Source organism: Lynx rufus, unplaced genomic scaffold, assembly GCF_022079265.1.
Source record: "Lynx rufus isolate CCGP_SWC_20201006 ecotype Redwood Valley unplaced genomic scaffold, mLynRuf1.p SCAF_3, whole genome shotgun sequence".
NCBI classification, from domain to species: Eukaryota; Metazoa; Chordata; class Mammalia; order Carnivora; family Felidae; genus Lynx; species Lynx rufus.
Window position 1 is genome coordinate 88,360,847 of NW_025814845.1, and position 25,847 is coordinate 88,386,693.

Below are 25,847 nucleotides of genomic sequence, written 5' to 3' on the forward strand. Positions count from 1 at the left end.
AACACATTCATTTACCCTCCCCCCAAATCAAAGGGAAGAAATGTTGCACTTGCCCTCTATTCCCTCATCTGAAGGTCCTATCTTCTTCTAACCATCTCCATCAAACTTCTTTAATAATAGATTGGTCACAGAAATAAAGAAAACCTGGATTTGAGGAAAGAGAAAGGAGGTAGAGTAGAAGTCATATTTTTACAGTCTGGTTTTAGGAAAACCAAAGTAACATGAGTTGAAATACATATTGGTCTTGGGGGCATTTCTTTCCACTAGGAAGAAGAAAGCAAAGTGAAGCTATGAGAAGAGAAACTGCTGAGCCAGTCTTTGGGGCCCTGGAAAGGAGTCACCCTGGGCTAAACTAAAACTAAATAAACCAGAGCTTTGGGGAGGAAGAGTTGACAAAGCCCAAACATGTCACAATTGCCCAAATTTGTGTCTAACCCTTTTGTCTTTTCACTTTACTCCCTTCATCAGCTATCACATGTACCCTCAAGGCTATAATTTTTACCTGACTTATGTCCTCAATTCTTTTCCAGGATTCAGTGCTGCATTCCCAACTGCTCACCAGATGTCTAAGCCAAGATATGCTATCATCAGCTCAAACTCCTCTTTCTCAAACCAAACTTCTCAGTTTCTACTGCAAGCCACTCAGAACTCCTGACCTCCCTATTTCTTTTTAACGTTTATTTTTGAGACAGAGAGAGACAGAGTATGAATGGGGGGAGGGTCAGAGAGAGAGGGAGACACAGAATCAGAAGCAGGCTCCAGGTTCTGAGCTGTCAGCACAGAGCCCGACGCGGGGCTCGAACTCACGGACTGTGAGATCACGACCTGAGCCAAAGGCGGACGCTGCAACCGACTGAGCCACCGAGGCGCCCCCTGACCTCCCTATTTTTGTTAAACACACCATTATTCCTCCATCTCTAAAAGTTCAGTGTTATGTTTGATTTGGCAAGTGAAATCTATTGCCAAGTCCCAGAGATTTCATTCTCCACAAAATCCTTTGAATCTATCTTTCCATGTTTGTTTCTAGCACCCTTATTCCTGGAAAACAAGAATAGTCTACAAGCCTCTGGTCTTCCCTCACTGTATTTCATCCTGCATACTTTTGTCAGATTATGTGTCCTAAAGCACATTTCTGAACATATTCCTCAGCCCAAAACCCATCAAGGGGTCAATGAAAAAATCATTATAGGTTAACAATCCTCCATGATACAAAAGCTGTTAGAGGTTTCAGGGGATCAGGCCAATATTACTTAACCTGCTGATTAATGGAACATTACCTGCCTCTTGATATAATGAAGAAAGGAGTATACTACACCTTCATAAGAGATTATTTCTAAAAATTGAACCAGAACCTAATCAACTGCTAAATGGGACTTGCAGTTTACAAGAAATACAGAAGACAGGGGAACAAGTCAGACAGTACCTCGAAGTCATTAGATCAATCCAAAAGGTTGGGCATTCTATATACAGGTCAAATGTGGGAAAATTGATGACACAAAAACATTTTTTTTTTTAAAAAGGAAGATGACCAGGGGCACCTGGGTGGCGCAGTCGGTTAAGCGTCCGACTTCAGCCAGGTCACGATCTCGCGGTCCGTGAGTTCGAACCCCGCGTCAGGCTCTGGGCTGATGGCTCAGAGCCTGGAGCCTGTTTCCGATTCTGTGTCTCCCTCTCTCTCTGCCCCTCCCCCGTTCATGCTCTGTCTCTCTCTGTCCCAAAAATAAATTAAAAAAAGTTGAAGAAAAAAAAATTAAAAAAAAAAAAAGGAAGATGACTGGAGAGTAAAAGACTGAAGAGTTAACAGCAATTAAATGCCAATTGGGTTTTGGGTCTTGATCCAAACAAAACACCTATTAAAGAGATGTTTGAAACTGGTAGAGAAATTTGAATATTGAATGGGTATGATAATAAGAAATTATTGCTAATTTTATTCGGGTTGATAATAAAGTGATGGTTATATTTCAGAAAGACCCTATCAGAGATTCATTCATATTTTAGTATTTGTGGATGCAATAACATGGTATCTAAGTTTTGCTTTAAAAACATTGTTTTTAATTTTTATTTATTTTTGAGAGACAGTGACAGAGTGTGAGCCAGGGAGGGGCAGAGAGAGAGAGAGAGAGAGAGAGAGAGACAGAATCTGAAGCAGGCTCCAGGCTCTGAGCTGTCAGTACAGACCCAGACGCGGGGCTCCAGTCCACGAACCATGAGATCATGACCTGAGCCGAAGTTGGAAGCTTAACCAACTGGGCCACCCAGGCGCCTCGTATCTAGGTTTTGCTTTTAAGTACATCAGCAACAAAACAAAACAAAAACATGAGGGAAAGGATCCATGAAACAAGATTAGCAATTGATAATTCTTGAAGTTGGATGATGGTTCTAGGGCAGTTTATGGTACCATTTTCTTTTCTTCTTTTTTTTTTCCTTTTTCTTTTTGAGTATGTTTGAAAATTCCCCAAAGAAGTAGTTATATAATTTTTAAAAACTTTGTAAGCGACCCTTCAGATCCCTACCAAATAAAGTGTTAACTTCTGACTGTGTCCAAAGTCTTCTATGATCTGCTTTTAACTTTCCTTTTCCGTTTTCTCCCCTTCCCACCCCTGCCTGATTCCCTGACCTCCAGTCAGCCTTGAACACCAGCTGTTCTCAGAGGGCCCTTCACTGCTGTCACTTCTGTATCTCTGCTTCTGCCATTCTTTCTACTGAACAAACACCATTAATTATCACTTGACTTGAAATAATTATAGCACCCCTTTTTGAAACCTCTTACCTGGCAACTTGAGGTATGGAGTTATTTGGAAAAAAAAAAAACAAAACAACCTAGTAGAAATTTGAGTTTCTGAAAGAAATGTTATTCCCAATACAAATGTTAGTCCAGAAAGCATCCTGTCTCCACCTATCTACAATCTCACTATCATCACAACCAGTCATTGATGGCTTCTCTTAGTGACTTCTCTTCCCTAAGCTTTGCTTGACCCTCTTCTGGAGATGTTTTCTGTTTTGAACTCCTAAAGCACGGTGACTCTCTTAAAAACTTAGCTCGCCATGCTAGATATAAGATTTGTGCTTCATACTAAGCTATCAGGGCCCCTAAGGGCAAGAAGAGTGGTGTATGGGGAGATATAACAAATAATGCCTTTGGAGGCTTTAATATGTACTAACACATGACCTTTGGCCGGTCGCTTACCCTGTCTGACCCTCAGCTTCTACATCTGCAGGATGGGACAAACAATAATTACCTCATATGGGAGCTGCAGGAAGTAATTAAAAGAACATGTGCTCTGTAAATATTATTTCCTTCTCCTCTTCTCTTCCTAATTCAAAGGTAGTCTTGTACCTTACACATGGTAAGTATCAATAAATACATTATCATATTTCCTGCAACAGAGGTCTCTAAAAAGATATCAGGGCCAAAAGTAGTATTTCCTGACTAGCCTATGAATAATCAAAAAGTCACAGATATCTGTATGGCTAACATGCTACCAATTAATGTTTATGAGGATATATTTGATTGCAGCTAGAAATTGTGTTTTGGGAACTTACTATAATTTCTTATCTGTTGACCATGACTCTAGTTCACAGAGTAAATACTAATAGCAAGAGGAATAAAACAACTTTGCAGTCTCTTGATGAGACTCTACTCAATGAAAGTTTTTTTCTCACATCTCAAACATGGACAGATGTTTTTGGCTCCTGCCTGTGACCCCCAACTTTTAAAAAGAATGTTCTATTTTTTATTCTCCCCACATTTTCAATACTGAGTCATTCCTAACACCATGGCACATTGCTTTGAAAACCACCAGGCCACTAAAATTACTGAGTGACCTCATGGTTGGAAACCCAGTGACTAGAGTTCACACAGCTGACCACTCCTCTTTTTGCTTTTCTAGCATAGCCTTCTCCTGGGTCTTCCACTGCTGATGGGAGTTTCTGTGTAGGAGACCTTTCTTTTCCTCCCCCTCTCTATATTTCGTAACTAACACTTCCCCCACCCATGACTTCTCTTACCCTCTATACACACTTTCTGGGCATCTCTCTCATTTCCACAACTTCAGCTACTGCTTGTCAACTGTACATCCAGCTGTGGCTTCTCCCCAGGACTATGCCGACTACCTACTCTACATTTCTTCTGGAGACACACTGTTTTCATCTGGGATAGTCACACCCACCACTAAGACTGGTTAGTTTTCTTTGAGTAAACTGCATTCATTTCATTCAGGTTCTTGATGGCCCAAATTGAGACTGTATTAATTAGATAAGGAGGCTTTCCTCCAGGTAGATGCAGCCCCATGCCAGAGCTCATAGCTTGGTAAGTGAAGCCTGTGCTGAATTTCACACCTTCCCTGTCCCTTTGCTGACCAGCCTTGCACTGTACATAACCTACATGAATGTAAATGGTGGCCCTGAGTTTACTGCAAGGAGTAACATTTCTTTCAGAAGCTCAAAATTCCACTATGTTTATTTTTTTCCAAATAGCTCCTCAGTTCAGGTTGCCAGGTACGAGATATCAAGGAAAGTATGTCATAACTGATCTTACTAAATGATACTTGATATTTACCTAACTATATCAATTAAGGATATAAGTATATACAGATATAAGCTATTTGGAGTACAATGGAATCTTTCATATAATTTTTTTTAATTGTCTATTTATTTTGAAAGAGAGTGCATGCATGTGCACTAGCAGGGGAGGGGCAGAAGGAAGAGAGAGACACAGAGACAGAGACAGAGAATCCCAAGCAGGCTCCAGGCTGTCAGTGCAGAGCCTGACAGATGGCTGGATCCCATGAATCATGACCTGAACTGAAATCAAGAGTTGGATGCTTAACTGACTGAGCTACCCAGGCACCCCTCTTTCATGTCATTAATAAATTACTTAAATACCAAAAAATCTAAAATGCTAAGATTTTTATAATTATTCTCTTTATCATATAACCACCACATAAAATATAAATAATGGGGAATGATAGTACTTTTTGAGATCTAGCATGATTTATTTTGGATAGGATACATTACTAGTTTAACATGACAGTTCTATGTATTGACCAAAACAAAGACTTTCTATACACACACGCACACGCACGCACACAGACACATGCTTTTCAAATTTCTTGGAGAATGTACATGTCCTCCCCCTGCCCCCAAGTGAGACTATATGGATCTGAAAAAGGCTGGACTGAAACACAAACATGAAATATGGGAATTGCTAAAGTGTTAGGTTAGAAAGAGCTTAGTATATAATTAAAAACATATGAACAGAAAGTTAAATATTGTCCCCAAATATAGTATTTTATTTGGGAATAATTCCTTACAAGGCACACACATTTTGATTCTTGTAAATTTTAGTAAAATATTGTGAAATTGCAATGACAACGTCAGAACAACAACAACAAAAAAGCAAAAAGGGATTTGGGGGAAAAAAGGCTATGTGACATCTACTTCTTTTCAAGTGCATTTGAAAAAATACAAATGGAAGCCACACGCCTTCATGTGCAGTTGTCTGATGGTATTTGCTTGTGGTTTTCTCTTACATTTTTTTCTCACTGAGTAATACAGAATTACAACATACACGCTGCTTTAGTCCTCCAAATTCCTAAGGGAATTATATCTCCTTTATGTTCACATGCAACTCCAAAGGGGAGTTATGAGGAGGGCTTTGAAATTCTAAAAATTTTATGCAAAAGAAATGCCCTTAGTATAGAAGGGGTACCTTTCACTTAATACAATGGTTCCACTATTTCATTACTCTGTACTGAATATACTGATGGAGTTATTTGGGGCAAAGAAAAGGCCACTGCATCTTTATAATGTGTATAAGATGGAAGCCTGAGAAGGCTTTTTAAAATGAGTTTCTATAATTTCTATTAAATTATTTATTAGTGGAAGAATATTATTGTTTAAGAAATGTGACATTAAACACAACCACCATAAATCACTTTCCATAACTGTCTTGATTATTAAAAATCAAAGATAAGCCTTGAACCCTACAAATAAATGGTTAAAAACTAAAATAGTACATCATATGTATGGCCCTGGGTTAGGGCTATCAGTTTATTTTCACCAAATATTAAATATCAATATAAGTATACTACTATAATGAAAGAAACTCTCCAAATCAAGTAGAAGTGAGATATTAAAATTAACAAATGTTCAGTAAAATCTCAGAGCTTAGAAACCTCAGAAGCCTGTTTTAAATGGCATTACTGATGACACATGGTATTACTGATGGGGCATTTAGAATCACGAAAAGCTGATCATTTTCTCTCTTCTTCAGCTTTCTTTCCTTAAACTCTTGCATATACCATTCATAGCTCAACAACATTTCTTGAACTTCTACTGTGTACCAGGAACTAAGTGAGGTATTAGGGAGGATACTAAAGATGAAAGAAAGTATAGGGGTGCCTGGGTGGTTCAGTGGGTTAAGCGTCCAACTGTTAATTTTGGCTCAGGTCATGATCTCACAGTTTGTGAGATGGAGCCCCACGTCAGGCTCTGTGCTGTCAGCACAGAGCCTGCTTGGGATTCTCTCTCTCTGCCCCTTCCACCCCCCCCCCCAAATAAATAAACTTAAAAAAAAAGAATAAAGCATTGCTCTGCCCTTGAAGACTAAAAAGCTAGTAATGAAGAGAGAATGGATGTTTACAAATGACAATAGAAACAGGAAAAAATACAATAGAAGGAGGAAATTAATATTTACTAAGTGCCTGTCATGTACAAAGCACTCCATTAAGAGTTATACATATATTATCTTATTTTAATCCTCACACTATCTGTTGAGATAAGACATTATTAACTCTGCTTTACAGATGGGTGAAATGAGACTGAGAGTGATTGAGTAACTTGCCCAAGGTCATAGTTTACAAGCGAAAAACTAGGGTTTGACCTGAAATCTATCTGGTTTTGTTGTCTATGCCCTCTTTAGTGTAAAGCCAAAAAAAAAAAAAAAAAATCCGTACTCATAAAGTACTGTGGGGATTCAACAAAAGGGAGAGTAGATATTTTGATGGAAGAAGTGGCATGTAAATATGAAAGGTGACCGGGGCACCTGGGTAGCTCAGTTGGGTAAGCGCCTGACTTCGGCTCAGGTCATGATCTCGTAGTTCACAAGTTCGAGACCCACATCGGGCTCTGTGCTGACAGCTCAGTAGCCTGGAGCCTATTTAGGGTTCTGTGCCTCCCTCTCTCTGACCCTCCCCTGCTCATGCTCATTCTCTCTCTCTCTCTCAAAAATAAATAAACATTTAAAAAATTTAAATATGAAAGGTGATCGTAACTGAATGTATGGAAACTGAGTATGGCTAAGAGGTAACTGGGAAACAATTTGAGAAAAGACTATTCTAAGAAAAGACAAATGAAGAAAAACAGATTTGAGGAGAAATAAATAAATAGCTTCATTTGGCTTAGACGAAGCATAGTGTTCAGAGAATGAATGAAAAATTAGTGGGAGATTGGGTTAGAAAAACAGGCCAGATCAAGGGATTGAAATATCAGGCAAGTAACTAGATTTTGTTGAACTCTAAATGGTAATCATGTTGAGATTTAAAGTTTTGGGGTCAGAAGAATGACATCATCAGAACCAAGATGGAAAAACTTTATCCAGCAGACATATATGGGATAATATTGGTTGATGCTATCTATGCTCCGTCCCAACCCTCGCTATCTCTGCTATAGAAACAGGAAAAAGCTAAATGCTCACTTTACTGACTCGCCTTCCTTGTAGCAATGCTTGACCAGGCAAGCAACAGTCATGTCCTCACAGTGTGCAGAACAGCAATGGGGAAGTCAGGACCAACAGAAATAGAAATGTGAAATTCTGTCAGGTAGGCAATGAGCTAGAGAGTTGGTTCTGTCAGCCATTACCAATGTCAGACAGAACCAAGGTTCTGTCAGCTCTCAGTGCATAGAGCATGAGTACCATGATTTTCATATCAAGTAGTAGAGAGGGAAGGACAAGGAGGGCCTGGAGTGAAAAGAGTCATGTAGACAGGGAATATAGACATGGGGAGCCAGGAAAGGACTCAGTTATCAGAATAGGACTGCCTGAATCTGGGCAGAAACTCAATTATTAGAAATAAGGCATGGCATCAGGATTACACTCAGACCAATGGGACACCTGCATTTTGGAAAACAGTCTTCTTAACTGCCTCATGTTTAAGGTCCCCACTACATCTGCGGATTACCAGATGTATAGGTGCAGGGCAGGACTTGCAGGTGGGATTGAACTCGTCCTCAGAATGGCGGGGTGGGTCTGTAAGAATTGACAGAAGTTCAATATTCCCCTTGACCACTAATATTAAAAGAACTGCCAAAAGAAGACAGAGATTGCCTCTGTCTTGTTCACCACAATTTCACAGCCTTATTGCTGTGCCTTGTACATAGGAGCTAAATAAATACTTGAGGTATTGACTTACACTGTGTTCATACGAATTAATGAACAAATAGTAGGGTGACCTTCATTTCAATAGATTAATTTTGCCCCACCTCCCAAACGATTCTCATGACCTCTAGTTTGAAATGCAAAAACTCATCTGTCTTTTTTCGAATTTCCTTTCCTCCTTTCTTCCCTTACTTAACTCTTGTCACTTGTTATTATTTCTCTTCTACCCAGCCATTTTTTTCCCAGTCTCTGTGCCATTGTTTACTCCATCCCTTTCTTTTTCCTCTCCAAGGATTTGATTTCCTTTGATACAGTGGATTCACAGCAGCATCCTCGCCATTTGTTTCCCTGCCTCTTCTCCCATCTTAACTACAGGTGATAGAATTGCCTTTTTTTTTCTAATACCCTTTCACCATCTCATTTTCCATGTGAAGAATCATTTGTTCACCATTTACCATTTAGGTAAGTGCAAAGACTCACCTCTCTTCCCTAAGGCCTATTTTCATATTCAGTTTCATATTCTCACTGCGACAGGGTTCACTGCCGTTTAGCTGTCTAGTGTTTGCAATTTTTTGACAACATAAGCTAAATCCATGTAAGCCATCTTCAGCTTTAGGAAGATGATCAGAAGAACTCCCTGAAGAATAGACATTTTCCCTTTTTACCACCGGTCTACAAAATAAAACCTCATTAATCTGGAAGTCCTTACTAAACAATGAGTGATACCAAAGAAGCAGAATGGAGCCTCTCACTCTCTAAGGAAGAGATTTGCAGTGAAATATATTGTGAATAAGATGATATGGGAATGTTCAACCTATGCAGAACACTCTACTGACATAAACATTTGCACATGAATAACAAGTTACCAATTATAATTCTGTCCAAATACTTTGGTGAACTTTAAAGGATGTGCAATCTCTCAACTCAAACATTGGCAGCTCTTTTTTTGGAAGTTGGTTATTTGGAAATCTGATTGTATCTTCCCACAGGAATCCTAATAAAATATGGTTTACTTTCTCAGCTCAATTCCCAAAAGCCTATTGCTAATGCACACACACACACACACACACACACACACACACACACACACAAATTCTTATTGTACAATAGAAATAGGATTAGTAATAATGTCAACGGAAAATCCACTGTAAATTGGGATTTGGGATTTTAGAAATGTACCTCTCACAATGCTATCCAGTCAGAAGGGGGTATGAATTTTCAGTGGAGTAGGTAGCCCAGCTAAGAGTCATCCCCTGGGTGACACAGTTATGACTCAGAATGGGTCAGAAACCCATTGGATTTGAGGACTAGTTAAGGGAATTTGCTTGGAAGTATCTTGTTTAGGTAGCAAACTTTCTTCTCCTTAACTAGTTGCAAAAGGAGATGGGGAGAGAAACTAAAGAAAAAGTTTTGCGACGTTTATGCTGTTCCCTTTACCCAGAGTTAACAATATGTGCTAAGAAGAAGCCACAGAGATAAGGGAGGAGCAGAATTAGCAAGGAAAGAATGTAGGCACATTAGTTGTATTGAAACATAGATATAAAAAATAAGTTATGGAGAATTTTAGCTCATCCATCTTAAAAAATAAGGGAAATTAAGTAGATATTTCAAGAAAAAATGATTATCATTTTAAGTCACAAAAGATGAAGGGAAGAAAAGAGAAGACATATTCCAAATTATTGTTTTAATGTTTATTTATTTTTGAGATAAAGAGTGGGGGAGGGGCAGAGAGAGAGGCAGACAAAGGATCAGAAGTAGGCCCTGTGTTGGTGGCAGAGGGCCCGATGCGGGGCTCGAACTCATGAACCATGGGATTATGACCTGAGCCGAAGTCAGGCACTTATCTGACTGAGCCACCCAGGCGCCCCATACCCCAAATTATAAGCTCCTGTACACATTGTATATACCGTATGCGAATATTATTTTTAGTGAGCCAAAAAAACAGAACAGGAACATTTCAAGAGAAATCTGATCAATTAAAGAAACCTTTCAACCACTTAAAAACCCATTTAAAAATTTCCTAATTTAGATTTTAAATGTACATTGCTTGCTTACTCACTGTATGTACATTATAGATATGTATTAAACAGATTTAGTGCATAGTTTATATAAATTTACTCAAGGAAAAAGTGAAATCATGGTAAGATGGTAATGTAAGATATAATTGTATAAAATACTGTAACTGTACTGCACATATTGATAATCCCATTTACTACATCATTTTTAAGTGTTCATATTTTTAGATAGATAAAATTTGTTCTTGGACGTAAAAGCCTATTTAATTTCTACTTTTTGCAGAAGAAATTTCCCAAGAGTAGATTAGAGGCTGGGAAAGTAATACATTACAATAGGTAATAGGGAAAATAAAAATACAGATGGAAAGGAGCCAGTGTATAAAAATACACCTATAATTTATAAAAATCTCAGAGCAAATTAAATAATCATTAAGCACTAAATGAAAAACTTCATTAAGAGTTATTTAATTTAAAATCTAAAATTGGAAGTTTCTTTTGAAAATTGTTATGATAAGGAGTAGAGTTAAGAGGTAAGTCAAACTTGTCCTTGGGGACATAGCAACAAAACTCTTTGCCTATTTTTTGTGCCATGGAAAGACAATGTGAGCTATTTCCTGGCTTTGCATTTCCCCTCATACCTATTCTTCCTAAATCTGTGGCTTTCCTTTTGCTGTGACAAGAGGGAGACATTTTGAACAAAATGATCATGTGATTTGAGCGTCCACTGAAGGAAAACTGATAGTCAAGATGAAAGAAAACCAGAACAGGTCACCATTTAAAAATGCCAGGGCACCTGGGTGGCTCAGTCGATTTGAGTGTCCGACTTCAGCTCAGGTCATGATCTCAAAGTCTGTGAGTTCTAGCCCCATGTGGAGCTCTGTGCTGACAACTCAGAGTCTGGAGCCTGCTTCAGATTCTGTGTCTCCCTCTCTCTCTGCCCCTTCCCCACTCGCACTCTCTCTCTCTCTCTCTCTCTCTTTAAAAAAAAAAAAAAAATTAAAAAAATGCCAATTCTATCTTCCTTGAAAGTTTCCAGAATTTTCAAGTACAGGCAGTTAGATAGACCTTACTTTTTTAAGTGCTGTGATATATTTTCAAATCTTGAGTGTACCTGAGTGGCTCAGTCGGTTAAGCATCCAACTTGATTTCAAGCAGGTAACAATCTCAAGGTGGTGGGATCAAGCCCCACCCATGTCAGGCTCCAGGCTCAGCTTAGAGTCTGCTTAAGATTCTCTCTCTCTCCCTCTGCCCCTCTCCCCCACTCACACACTCTCTCTCTCTCTTTCTCTCTCTCAAAAAATCTTGGTTACAGTGATACATGATGTTCTCCCCATTCTTGGATTCCTGCGCTGGTTTACCATCTTTCTTCTGTTCATTAACTGTGGCTGCACACTAAAGGTTTATTATGATCATGTTCTTCTTCTGATAGCCATTTTCTTTAACATGAACTAATATGCTTTCAATGCTGTCTTTTTGTCCAATTATCCAAGTCCTCACACCTGTGTCTGAATTTTCCCCTTTTTGTTTTGTCTATAGGACTCCTTCACTTGTAGCAACTCTGTTGTAGCAGATGTTGGTGCCAACCTTCACCACTGCCTTTCTCAAAGGCAGTGTGAGGACACAGGACTCACATGTCCCTACGGCTTCCTGCATTCCTCTAGCAGCTGGAGCGTGCTGGACCTTCTGAGACAGGCCAGAAGAGCCAGGGAGTTAGCACTCAGCCATGATTCTCAACAGTGAAGGAAGGGAAATTAGTGGATAAATCCATCAATTTCCTGACCTTTCAGTGGGCAATTCTGAGGCAAGCTCTACAGTCTCCCACAGCATCCTCAGCAATACATCTGTTTTCTGGTCGTCTTGCCACTCCTGTGTCATTTCCCCCACTCATTCACAATGCTTCCTGGGATTGTCTCCTACATAAATTACTTATACCCAAATCCTTATCTAAAAGACAGCTTTAGGTTAGGTAGAAGTGATCCGGGCTAAGAAAGAGGTCCTGTTAATACTTAAAATGTGTTGGGGCGCCTGGGTGGCGCAGTCGGTTAAGCGTCCGACTTCAGCCAGGTCACGATCTCGCAGTCCGTGAGTTCGAGCCCCGCGTCGGGCTCTGGGCTGATGGCTCAGGGCCTGGAGCCTGTTTCCGGTTCTGTGTCTCCCTCTCTCTCTGCCCCTCCCCCATTCATGCTCTGTCTCTCTCTGTCCCAAAAATAAATAAACGTTGAAAAATACTTAAAATGTGTTAAAGATTATAATAACCTCAAAACCAGCACTCCAACTTATTTTATTCTGTTAGCTTGCCTTTTAGTCTTCTCTTGAGAGCTGAGTGCTACAGGGGTATAAGGTTTTTACAGACACACTTGACTTCTGCCCCCAGTTTTATGGTGTCACTCCAGGTGAGTCATGTATCTCTTCTGATTCTGTGTGAGTGTGTGTGTATATATGTGTATATATACATATATATGTATGCACGTATGTGTGTGCATATAACACACACACACACACACACACACACACACACACACACACACAAGTAAAATAGTACTTTCCAGGGATGTTGTAGCATTAAATAAAATAAAGCATGCAAAGTACCTTTTACTTTGTCTTCATCCCATTATAATGTAGTAGTTTCAAATTTAGGACATAAGCTACAACTTTCTTTCATGGGGTTTTTTTTCCCTCCAATAATTGAGCTAACTTAGAAAATAAGAGTGAAAATCACAAATAATGAGAATATTCTCTGATAGGAACATAAATTAACTACATGGCAAAGTTTTTCTCATGAAGATATTACAGAATGGACTGCTCTACTAAAGTACGTGTGGTTTTTTGTTTGCTTTGTTAGACATTCCTTATACACGGAGCTCATAAAAACTATAAATAATATTCTCATGGTCTATTATGACAACTAGCCCACAATACACAATTTGGATATTGAATAACAGAGCTGTCAGGAAAATTGTTTGTGTACAAAACAATCTAAGGCAGAAATAGCATTTGGTATATCAAAGGGAAAGAGTCGTAAGAGGAACTCAATAAATAGCTATGTTATGTATGGGTATTATGGTGTTAAAGGTAAAACATTAATAATGGCATTCCCTTCTCGATAGCTTCCTGAACACCACAATCAGTATTAATATCAAGTTTATTGTTTTTTTACTGATTCTTCATTTCTGACAATTCCCGTCTTTTGTACTTTTATCTCGCTACACATTCCTCCCCTTCCTAAAATTTCCTCATTTTCTCCAATATGATTTATAGCTCAAAAGATTTTCTGTTGACTGCATGCACATTTAAATATAAATCATGTCTTCAGCCGTTGGTTTATATTGAAAATGTAGATCGAATTCAATATCTGTGTGTAATGAATCAAAAGTAGCTGGTATGATCACAGTCTAAATAATCAGAGTCTGTGTGGATTTACAGCAACATTATTAGTACATGATTAATCAGTACCTAACACAAACCAGTTCATACCCGACATTTACTAAGTCATTTTATCTTACATTAAAGTCCTGTGGCACTGTTTCAGATCAGTTAAGAGTTTTGCTTTGTATGATAGTACATTGTTAAACTTGCCATCTGGTCCAACAGCTGATGTGGCTCACACAACCCTGGAGAGGCCCCAGAGCTTTACTACTGGGAAATATTTGGTCTACTGCGTGGTGTCATGATTACTGGTTCATAGCCTTTGAAACGAATTGCAGAAAAATCTCCACACTGAGGAAATCCTAAATTGAAATTAATTTATTAGGAAAGAATTCACTTACCTGAGGACCAGGTTGGCCCTGAAATTGAAAAGAAAAAAAAGAAAAAAGGAAGGCAATTACAAAATTGTTTTTAAAGAGAATAACTTCACAACCAAAACTTAAACTAGTTCTGAAAATCTTTTCCAAATATTTTAATGCCTAACTGCTGACGAATTTTACTTTGTGGTTTTAAAAAATCATATTATATCTTAATATTTTTATTATATGCTATTTATCTAAAATCTTGCTATTATGGTCTATGTTAATTGAAAAATTACTTAAGAGTTTTAGTATGCTCTAGAAAATTGGAGAAAAAGAAGGTAAAAGATGAACTACATTATCATAATGAATGTGGTACTTGAGGGGAGGGCTTCTAGCCCAGACTATTACTATGAGCTACAGGTTCAAAGAGCACAGTGACAAGAAAAAAAGAGGCAGATATTTTTAGAATTCCCTGAGTCTTTGGATTTCTCATTGTTTCAATAATACTTTAAGTCAATTTTAAAAATAAACACCTATCTTTTACTCTGTATAATCCAACCTAAGGGCATTATAAAAGAATATGAGAGGTCTTAGGCTCAATTAAAGTGCGTCATAACTCCTCACTCAGTCAATAGATCATGTAACCACGGGACAATCTAATTCAGTTTGAATGTCACTTTCTTGTTGTTTAAGCTGAAAAAAATTTCAAAGCAGCATGACTGTAAATCCTTCTCAAGAAAAATCACCTGTGAATAAAAGTATTGATTATACTTCACCTTCTTAAAATCTCTAATTGGGTTTCATGTAAGATGGGATGAAAGAAAAAGTACACGTAGAGTTAGGGAATCTTTAAAAATAAATTAATAAGGTACAATCTCATTGTGCCAGCTGTATGTCACTGGGTATCAATACAGAAAAGCATGGAACTAATAACAAATTTCAGAGAATACTCTCCCTTTCTCTCCTTCTTTCTCTCTTACCCTCTTTCTCTCTCATCCTCTCTCCAGGCTTGGAATTTCTCTAGGCACTTGTTTGCTAACTGGAGATATAACAGATGACTTTCAAGATCTTTGTCTGAAACGGGGTTAGCCAGGTTTTATCTAATCAAACCAGGGAAGAGAACTAAACCAGTTACAGTGGATGCTACTCACCCACTCCTGTACCCTAGTGGTGGAGAGGGAAAAAAGAATAACATTCATTTATTCCTTTCTGAGTACCAGGCACTTTTGGATATGCTATTCCATTTATTCCTTATAACTGCGCTGCATTTTACAAATGAAGAAACTGAGGCTCATAGAAATAAGCTAACAGTCACACAGGCTATAGATGGAAAAGCCAGAATTTAAACCCAGATCTGATTCCAATATCCATGCATTTTCCACCAGGTCATTCTGCCTTCCAGCAAAGTCTAAACTCTCATTTGTATACAAACTTGCTCAGATCAACAGTGGTATCAGAACATTCTTCAAGTGAGTGGATGCTCTAAACCTCTCAACAACTCCTGCACTACAAGGCACTGTGTGAATCTCTGCTTCTAGATACAGACATAGGACCAGCAGGAACCCAGCCTGTTAACTAATACTTGTACATAAACCAAGTCAACCATGGTTCGCGAGGGTAGTAGGCGACCCTAAAATCAGATATACACATGGGGAACCTACAAAGGCAGGGCTCTCCACCTACATGTAGATCTTCCCAGATTCATGTAATGGATGAAATTGCAATATGTGCTCACTCTCACCTGCACTCTGCCTCTCTGGATGCTTTAAGCTTCTGACCTTTCTGAAGTTTTCAACTAATGCAAACTCAGAAATGTGAACATGCATCCTTTAAAGAACTTCAGAATACATTACATCTTCTACATTTTTTTCCTGAAAACTAAAAGGTAAGATTGTCTAAAATCAGAAACGATTTTTTCAAAAGAGTAACGTTTAGCATCATTGCTGAGATTGTTTGTTTCCTATGATTGTTCTACAGATGACAGACTTTTCCTGTCTATTTTTAAAATGTGGCATTTCTGCCATTACACAGAACAAATGATTTTAATGCAATGTATGCATACATTTATATGTTACTATATACAAATATTCATTGTGTTCTGGATTTTATGTTAGTGGTAGTGAAAAAAAATAAATGACAGTAAAATTTAACAGTGGACTTTGGGGCAGCTGGGTGGTTCAGTCAGTTAAGCGTCTAACTTGATTTCAGCTCAGGTCATGATCTCACTGTTTGTGGGATGAAACCCCACATTGGGCTCTGCACTGTCAGCATGGAGCTTGCTTGGGATTCTCTCTCTCCTCTCTTTCTGTCCCTCCTCACCACTCACGCTTGCTCGTGCTCTCTCTCTCTCAAAAAATAAATAAGTAAACATTTTTTAAAAAGTTGACTTTTACAAAAGCATTGAAAATTATATAGTACCAGGAAACTCAGACGACTCTAATGTATGATAATAACTTTCAAATGCCTACGGCGTGCATGTGTGCATACGTGTATGTATGTGTGAAAAAGAGGGATGGAAGTGGGTTGGTAGACAGGCTTCCCCGAAAATGATGCATATAAAATGGCAAGTTTGATAACTCTCCCTAAGACATGGATTACACAGTGCAAACCTTACAAATGTTACACAAGATTCCAGGAGGAGACAAGATGGCGGAAGAGCATGGAAGTCTTTTGTGTGTCTCGCGTCTGTGAAATACAGCGAGACCAACACTAACCCATCCTGCACACCTAGAAAATTGATTAGAGGATTAACACAACAATCTGCACAACCTGAACCACCGAATTCAGCAGGTACGCGGTGTGGACAGGTGAACTTGGGGAGCGAGAAGGAGCAGGAAGGGAGGTATTTTGGGGAGCAGAGAGAGGATGGAGACTGGGGGGGTGGAGAATATGGGAAAAGCACCCCTCTCCAAAAGCAGTTGGAGAGAAAGTGTAATATTGGAAACAACCGCAGGGACTAAACTAAAAAGGGAGAAAGGAGAAAGGAGAGGGTTTAAATTCCATTAAGACTGTAAACAAGGGGCGCACAAAGTCTGCAGCTCCACAGCTTGATACCTGGCATTGCTCTGGTGGGAAGGGCAAATCCCTAGGAGCAGAGTAGGGCCCGGGAGGTTCTCAGGCCACACAGGGAAAAGAGGTTCCACTGCTGGAAGGACATTTAGTAGAGACTGTTGAAGCCACCTGGTCCCAGCAGACCCCAGAAAGCAGCCACATTCGTTGGTACTGGCACAAGGTCATTAAGGGTGAAGCCTGGTGCCAGATGTGTGTTGTAATTTTCCACAATCCCTGAAAAGCTGCTGCTACACTATCTTGCGAACTTTTTCTGGGGCAGGCTGGTACCTGGCCGCAGTTTCAGGGCACTGGCAGCAGCAGGGTCCAGCAAGCGTTCCTGGGTATAGCCCACATTCGGCCATTGCTCATTTGGCCATTGCTCTGTGAGACCCTCCCACAGAGGGGTGGAACGGGTCAAAACCGCAGTCCGTCAAAAGTAAGGGGTTGGGGAAAACAGCCACATCTGAGACAAAACTCAGTAGAGAGGTACTGCCTGGGGCCTGGTCACGGAGAGTGAAAAGGCGGGGAGTGGATGAAAGCTGAAGACAGAGGATGGGTGCATGACTGCTGATCCAGGAGAACACACTGGGTAGCTGGGTGGCACCATTTTCATCACTCCCGTACACGCGCATATGCACCTACTAGCACCACAACACTCCACCCCAGAAGGCTAGCAGCGCCATCTAGTGGAGAGCCGAGCCCCACCCAACTGGGCCAACTTCACTCTTCAAGAACACAAATCTCACCGCCTGTTTAATTTATGGACTATAAAGCGCTACATAGTCTGACTTCTAGGGGAAAATGAAGTAGTTTCAGTAGTACTTCAATCTGTTAGCAGGTCCATCTATTCAATTTTCTTTCCTTTTTTTTTTCTCTTTTACACTTCTTTTCTTTTTCTTGAATACAGAAAGAGAAAAAATTCATTTTTATTTTCAATTTTTATTAAAAATATTTTTCTTTAATTTTTATTACTATATTTTTTACTTTTGTGTAATTTTCAAATTCTGTTTTACTTCCATCATTTTATTTTAGTCTATTTCAGTATATTCACCTTTTCAAATTTTCAAACGATTTCCTCTTCTTTTTCTTTTTCTCTCTTTTTCATTTGTTTTCTTTTTCTTGAATGCAGAAAGAGAAAAACTTCATTTTTACTTTCAATTATATTAAAAATATTTTTCCTTAATTTTTTTACTATATTTTTTGTTTTTATGTAATTTTTTTCAAATTCTATTTTACTTCCATCATTTTATTTTAGTCTACTACAGTGTATTCACTTTTTCGAATTTTCAAACGATTTCCTTTTTTCCTTGTTTTAATCTTTTTTCTCTTTTTCGTTTCTTTTCTTTTTCTTGAATACAAAGAAAAAATTCACTTTTATTTTTAATTTTTATTAAAAATATCTTTCTTTAATTTTTTTCTACTATATTCTTTACTTTTTTCTACTATATTCTTTACTTTTGTGTGTATTTTTTCAAGTTCTATTTTACCCCAATCATCTCATTTTAGTGTACTTCAGTGTATTCATTTTTTCAAATTCTCAAACAATTTCCTTTTCTTCTTTTTTCTCCCCACCTTTTTTTCCCTCTAATCTTTCAAACCACTTTTAACACCCAGACCAAAACACACTGAGGATCTAGCATCATCTGTTTGATTTTTGTGTGTGTGTGTGTGTTTTTAATTTTTAATTTTAATATTTAATTTCAATTTTTCTACCTCATTAATTCCTTTTCTCCCTTCAAAATAACAAAATGAAGGAATTAACCCCAAAAGAAAGAGCATGAAAAAACGACAGCCAGAGATTTAACCAACACAGATACAAGCAATATGTCTGAACCAGAATTTAGAATCATGATAATAAGAATACTAGCTGGAGTCGAAAATAGATTAGAATCCCTTTCTGCAGAGATAAAAGAAGTGAAAAATAACCAGAATGAAGTTAAAAATGCTATAACTGAGCTGCAATCACAGATGGATGCACCGGCGGCAAGGATGGACAAGGCAGAACAGAGAATCAGTGATATAGAGGACAAACTTACAGAGAATTATTAAGCGGAAAAAAAGAGGGAGATTAAGGCAAAAGAGCATGATTTAAGAATTAGAGAAATCAGTGACTCATTTAAAAGGAACAACATCAGAATCATAGGGGTCCCAGAAGAGGAAGAGAGAGATATAGGGGTAGAAGGGTTATGTGAGCAAATCATAGCGGAAAATTTTCCTAACCTAGGGAAAGACACAGACATCAAAATCCAGGAAGCACAGAGGACCCCCATTAGATTCAACAAAAACCAACCATGAACAAGGCATATCATAGTCAAATTCACAAAATACTCAGGCAAGGAGAGAATCATGAAAGCAGCAAGGGGAAAAAAGTCCCTAACCTACAAGGGAAGACAGATCAGGTTTGCAGCAGACTTATCCACAGAAACTTGGCAGGCCAGAAAGGAGTGACAGGATATATTCAGTGTGCTGAATCAGAAAAATATTCAGCCAAGAATTCTTTATCCAGCAAGGCTGTCATTCAAAATAGAAGGAGAGATAAAAAGTTTCTCAGACAAACAAAAATTAAAGGAGTTTGTGACCACTAAACCAGCCCTGCAAGAAATTTTAAGAGGGACTCTCTGAGGGGAGAAAAGATGAAAAAATATATATATGTATATATAGAAACAAATAAATATGAAAAGCAACAAAGATTAGAAAGGATGAGAGAACACCACCAGAAACTCCAACTCTACAAGCATCATAATGGCAATAAAGTCATATCTTTCAGTACTCACTCAAAATGTCAATAGACTCAATGCTCCAATCAAAAGACATACGGTAACAGAATGGATAAGAAAACAAGATCCATCTATATGCTGATTACAAGAGACCCACTTTAGACCTAAAGACCTTCAGACTGAAAATAAGGGGATGGAGAACCATCTATCATGCTAATGGTCAACAAAAGAAAGCTGGAGTAGCCATACTTATATCAATCTAGACTTTAAAATAAAGACTGTATCAATAGATCCAGAAGGGCATTATATCATAATCAAGGGGTCTATCCACCAAGAAGACCTAACAATTGTAAACATTTATGAGTCAAATGTGAAAGCACCCAAATATATAAATCAATTAGTCACAAACATAAAGAAACTCATCGAGTCTCATCGAGTAGGAGACTTCAACACCCCACTCACAACAATGGACAGATCATCTAATCAAAAAATCAACAAGGAAACTTGGCTTAAAATGACGCACTGGACCAGATGGACTTAACAGACATATTCAGAACATTTCATCCTAAAGCAGCAGAATATATATTCTTCTCCAGTGCACATGGAATGTTCTCCAGAATAGACCACATACTGGGACACAAATCAGCCCTATGTAAGTACAAAAAGATCGATATCATACTGTGCATATTTTCAGACCACAATGCTATGAAACTTGAAATCCACCACAAGAAAAAATTTGGAAAGGTAACAAATACTTGGAGACTTAAGCACATCCTACTAAAGAATGAATGGGCTAACCAAGAAGTTAAAGAGGAAATTAAAAAGTATATGGAAGTCAATGAAAATGATAACACCACAACCCAAAACCTCTGGGATGCAGCAAAGGCGGTCATAAGAGGAAAGTATATAGCAATCCAGGCCTTCCTAAAGAAGGAAGAAAGATCTCAGATACACAACCTAACCTTACACCTTAAGGAGCTGGAAAAAGAACAGGAAATAAAACCCAAAACCAGCAGAAGACAGGAAATACTAAAGATTAGAGCAGAAATTAATGCTATTGAAACCAAAAAACAAGTAGAACAGATCAATGAAACCAGAAGCTGATTCTATGAAAGAATTAACACAATTGATAAACCACTAGCCAGTTTGATCAAAAAGAAAAAGGAAAGGACCCAACTAAATAAAATCAAGAAGGAAAGAGGGGTGACCACAACCAACACAGCAGAAATACAAACAATAATAAGAGAATATAATGAGCAATTATATGCCAATAAAATGGGCAATCTGGAAGAAATGGACAAATTCCTAGAAACATAGACACTACCAAAACTGAAACAGGAAGAAACAGAAAATTTGAACAGACCCATAACCAGTAAGGAAATCAAATTAGTAATCAAAAATCTGCCAAAAAACAAGAGTCCAGGGCCAGATGGTTTTCCGCGGGAATTCTACCAAACATTTAAGGAAGAGTTAACACCTATTCTCTCGAAACTGTTCCAAAAAAATAGAAATGGAAGGAAAACTTCCAGACTCTTTCTATGAAGCCAGCATTACCTTGATTCCAAAACCAGACAGAGACCCCACTAAAAAGGAGAACTACAGACCAATTTCCCTGATGAACATGGATGCAAACATCCTCAACAAGATATTAGCCAACCAGCTCCAAAAACACATTAAAAAAATTATTCACCATGACCAAGTGGGATTTATACCTGGGATGCAGGGCTGGTTCAATATGCGCAAAACAATTAACATGATTCATCACATCAGTAAAAGAAAGGACAAGAACCATATGATCCTCTCAATAGATGCAGAGAAAGCATTTGACAAAATACAGCATCCTTTCTTGATAAAAACCCTCAAGAAAGTAGTGATAGAAGGAGCATACCTCAAGATCATAAAAGCCGTATATGAATGACCCAACGCTAATATCATCCTCAATGGGGAAAACCTGAGAGCTTTCCCCATAAGGTCAGGAACAAGACAGGGATGTCCACTCTCGTCACTGTTATTCAACATAGTATTGGAAGTCTTAGCCTCAGCAATCAGACAACACAAAGAAATAAAAGGCATCCAAATCAGCCAGGAGGAGGTCAAACTTTCACTCTTCACGGATGACATGATACTCTATATGGAAAACCCAAAAGATTCCACCAAAAAACTGCTAGAATTGATTCATGAATTCAGCAAAGTTGCAGGATATAAAATCAATGCACAGAAATCGGTTGCATTCCTATACACCAAGAATGAAGCAACAGAAAGAGAAATCAAGGAATCGATCCCATTTACAGTTGCACAAAAAACCATAAAATACCAAGGAATAAATCTAATCAAAGAGGTGAAAAATCTATACACTGAAAACTATAGAAAGCTGGTGAAAGAAATTGAAGAAGACACAAAGAACTGGAAAAAGATTCCATGCTCCTGGATAGGAAGAACAAATATTGTTAAAATGTCGATACTACCCAAAGCAATCTACATATTCAACACGATCCCTATTAAAGTAACACCAGCATCCTTCACAGAGCTAGTACAAATAACCCTAAAATTTGTATGGAACCAGAAAAGACCCTGAATAGCCAAAACAATCTTGAAAAAGAAAACCAAACCAGGAGGCATCACAATCTCAGACTTCAAGCTATACTACAAAGCTGTAATCATCAAGACAGTATGGTACTGGCACAAGAACAGACACTCAGATCAATGGAACAGAATAGAGAACCCAGAGATGGACCCACAAACATATGGCCAACTAATCTTCGACAAAGCAGGAAAGACTATCCAACAGAATGAAGACAGTCTCTTCAGCAAGTGGTGCTGGGAAAACTGGACAGCGACATGCAGAAGAATGAACCTGGACCACTTTCTTACACCATACACAAAAATAAACTCAAAATGGATGAAAGACCTCAATGTAAGACAGGAAGCCATCAAAATCCTCGAGGAGAAAGCAGGCAAAAACCTCTTTGATCTTGCCTGCAGCAACTTCTTAACACGTCTCTGGAGGCAAGGGAAACAAAAGCAAAAATGAACTACTGGGACCTCATCAAGATAAAAAGCTTGCACAGTGAAGGAAACAATCAGCAAAACTAAAAGGCAACTGACAGAATGGGAGAAGATATCTGCAAACATATCAGATAAAGGGTTAGTATCCAAAATCTATAAAGAACTTATCAAACTCAACACCCAAAAAACAAAGAGTCCAGTGAAGAAATGGGCAAAAGACATGAATAGACACTTCTCCAAGGAAGACATGCAGATGGCCAGCCAACACATGAAAAATGCTCAATATCACTCATCATCAGAGAAATACAAATCAAAACCACAATGAGTACCACCTCACACCTGTCAGAATGGCTAACATTAACAACTCAGGCAACAACAGATGTTGATGAAGATGCGGAGAAAGAGGATCTCTTTTTTATTGTTGGTAGGAATGCAAGCTGGAGCAGCCACTCTGGAAAACAGTATGGAGGTTCCTCAAAAAACTAAAAATAGAACTACCCTAAGACCCGGCATTGCACTACTAGGCATTTATCCACGGGATGCAGGTGTGCTGTTTCAAAGGGACACAGGCACCCCCATGTCTATAACAGCACTATTAACAATAGCCAAAGTATGGAAAGAGCCCAAATGTCCTTCGATGGATGAATGGATAAAGAAGATGTGGTATATATATATATATATATATATATATATATATATATACACACGTATACATATACATGTATACGTGTGTGTGTATACACACACACACACACACACACACACACACACACACACACACAATGGAGTATTACTCGGCAGTCAAAAAGAATGAAATCTTGACATTGGCAACTACATAGTTGGAACTGGAGGGTATTATACTAAGTGAAATTAGTCAGTCAGAGAAAGACAAAAATCATATGACTTCACTCATATGAGGACTTTAAGAGACAAAACAGATTAACATAAGGGAAGGAAAACAGAAATAATATAAAAACAGGGAGGGGGACAAAACAGAGGAGACTCATAAATATGGAGAACAAACTGAGGGTTACTGGAGGGGTTGTGGAAGGGGGGTTGGAGTAAATGGGTAAGGGGCACTAAGGAATCTACTCCTGAAATCATTGTTGCACTATATGCTAACTAATTTGGATGTAAATTAAAAAAAATAAAAAATTAAATTAAAAAAAAAAAGATTCCTGGGCTGCCTACATCAAATCTTCTCAGTATGATGTAACAAATATTCCCTAGAAGACACCTAGAATACCTGTAAGGAGACAGTCCAGTAGCTGGAGTCTTGTAGTCATTACGATAGAACTATCTGAATAAATAAGCAAAGTGATCAGAGGGCAGGTTTCAGTAGGCATGGCTGTGCCAGCTTCCCCCATGGGAGTGCACAGCATAAAAAGACATTGGACAAGAGCCCAAAAGTGAAGAGCATCCCAGAAACTCCCTGGTGATTGAGGACACTGGGCATGAACACTTTATAGACAGATCGCCAAAAGAAACATCTCAGAATTTCTTTAAGTTGCTTTTGAGTAGTTCATTGAGAAATCCAAGTATTTGCATTCATTTGCAGGGATTTTTCTAGTCTATTCTAATTTACGAGTAGTGAACATTATTAGAAATCAACTATGAAAGTTTTTTTCGGTTTTCTAAAATACACTCTCAACGAATAGTTGTAAATTGTGACTAAGGCTCACAAAATAGTTGAATTTTTAAAAATGGAATTCCGGAAAAGGACTTTTTTCCCAAGTTGAATTTTTAAAAATGGAATTCCGGAAAAGGAACTTTTTTCCCAAGCAAATCACCAAACTGTTTATAGAAATAAAAACTCAAATCTAGTATAATCAAGAGCCATTCCAAGGGTTAAATCACAGAAATACTAAAGTTTGAAAAACTGACGTAAAGGTGGAGAATGCTGAGTGCTGTGAGTCACTGATTTACTGTATGTCAACAGCTCAATGCAATGCCCTCCAGACAGCTAAGGCACCAGCGTGAAGAAAAAGAAACAGCAGGAGGAGTGACTTTAAAAAGTGGTAATCAGAACAGCATGGTGAAAAACAATCAGCCAGTAGCTGAAGCTTGACAGAAAAGTGTTCAAAGCAAGTTGAAAGTTTTGTGAGGCAAGTAAACCACAATGGAGCATGATAAATGAGATGACGTATCACTCGACTATGTATTGTTACTTTAGGCAATTAAAGAGCAATATTAACCATTCTTAGTTAGGCTGTTATCACAATTACAGCTGCCAAAAAGTGCTAACATCCTTCTCTAAATCGACAAAGTCATTTAGATTTCTCACTGAGGCAATTAGTTTCACTACATGATATTTTTTTATGGATAGTAAATCTGTGTCATTCCTTTTCAGATGGGAAAAAAATGCCATTTTCCCATTAACACTAGCACAGATAAGCACACAAGTTTGCACTTTTAAACTACAATCTTACTTTTGAAATACTAATTGGAATAACAGACCCACATACATCACAGACTCACATACATCTTTACTGTGATACAGTTTGAAATGAAAACTTGAGGGAATATAGTATGGTTCATGCAACTTTAAAAGGTGCTACATATGCTTCAAGGTAACTAGAAAGAAATTACTTCAATAACTTATAAATTCATCCTTTTTTTTTTTCAACGTTTATTTATTTTTGGGACAGAGAGAGACAGAGCATGAACGGGGGAGGGGCAGAGAGAGAGGGAGACACAGAATCGGAAACAGGCTCCAGGCTCTGAGCCATCAGCCCAGAGCCCGACGCGGGGCTCGAACTCACGGACCGCGAGATCGTGACCTGGCTGAAGTCGGACGCTTAACCGACTGCGCCACCCAGGCGCCCCTATAAATTCATCCTTAACCGTCTCAAGCTTGCTACCACGTTTAGTACCCTCAGATTCAGATTCATTTCGTTCTCTTGAATTGAAAGAAAATACTTAAAAATAATAACTTCTATGTGTTGCATTTTGG

At 38.4% G+C, this 25,847-nt stretch overlaps 1 protein-coding gene across 1 annotated transcript in view; it reads right to left on the bottom strand.

Annotated features, from left to right (window-relative positions):
* COL25A1 (collagen type XXV alpha 1 chain) overlaps window positions 1–25,847 on the bottom strand; it is a 451,340-nt gene that overhangs the window by 149,871 nt on the left and 275,622 nt on the right. Inside the window, exon 5 of the mRNA XM_047090485.1 lies at window positions 14,160–14,177. Within this exon, the coding sequence (XP_046946441.1) occupies window positions 14,160–14,177 (18 nt within the window). The remainder of the gene's footprint in view (window positions 1–14,159; window positions 14,178–25,847) is intronic.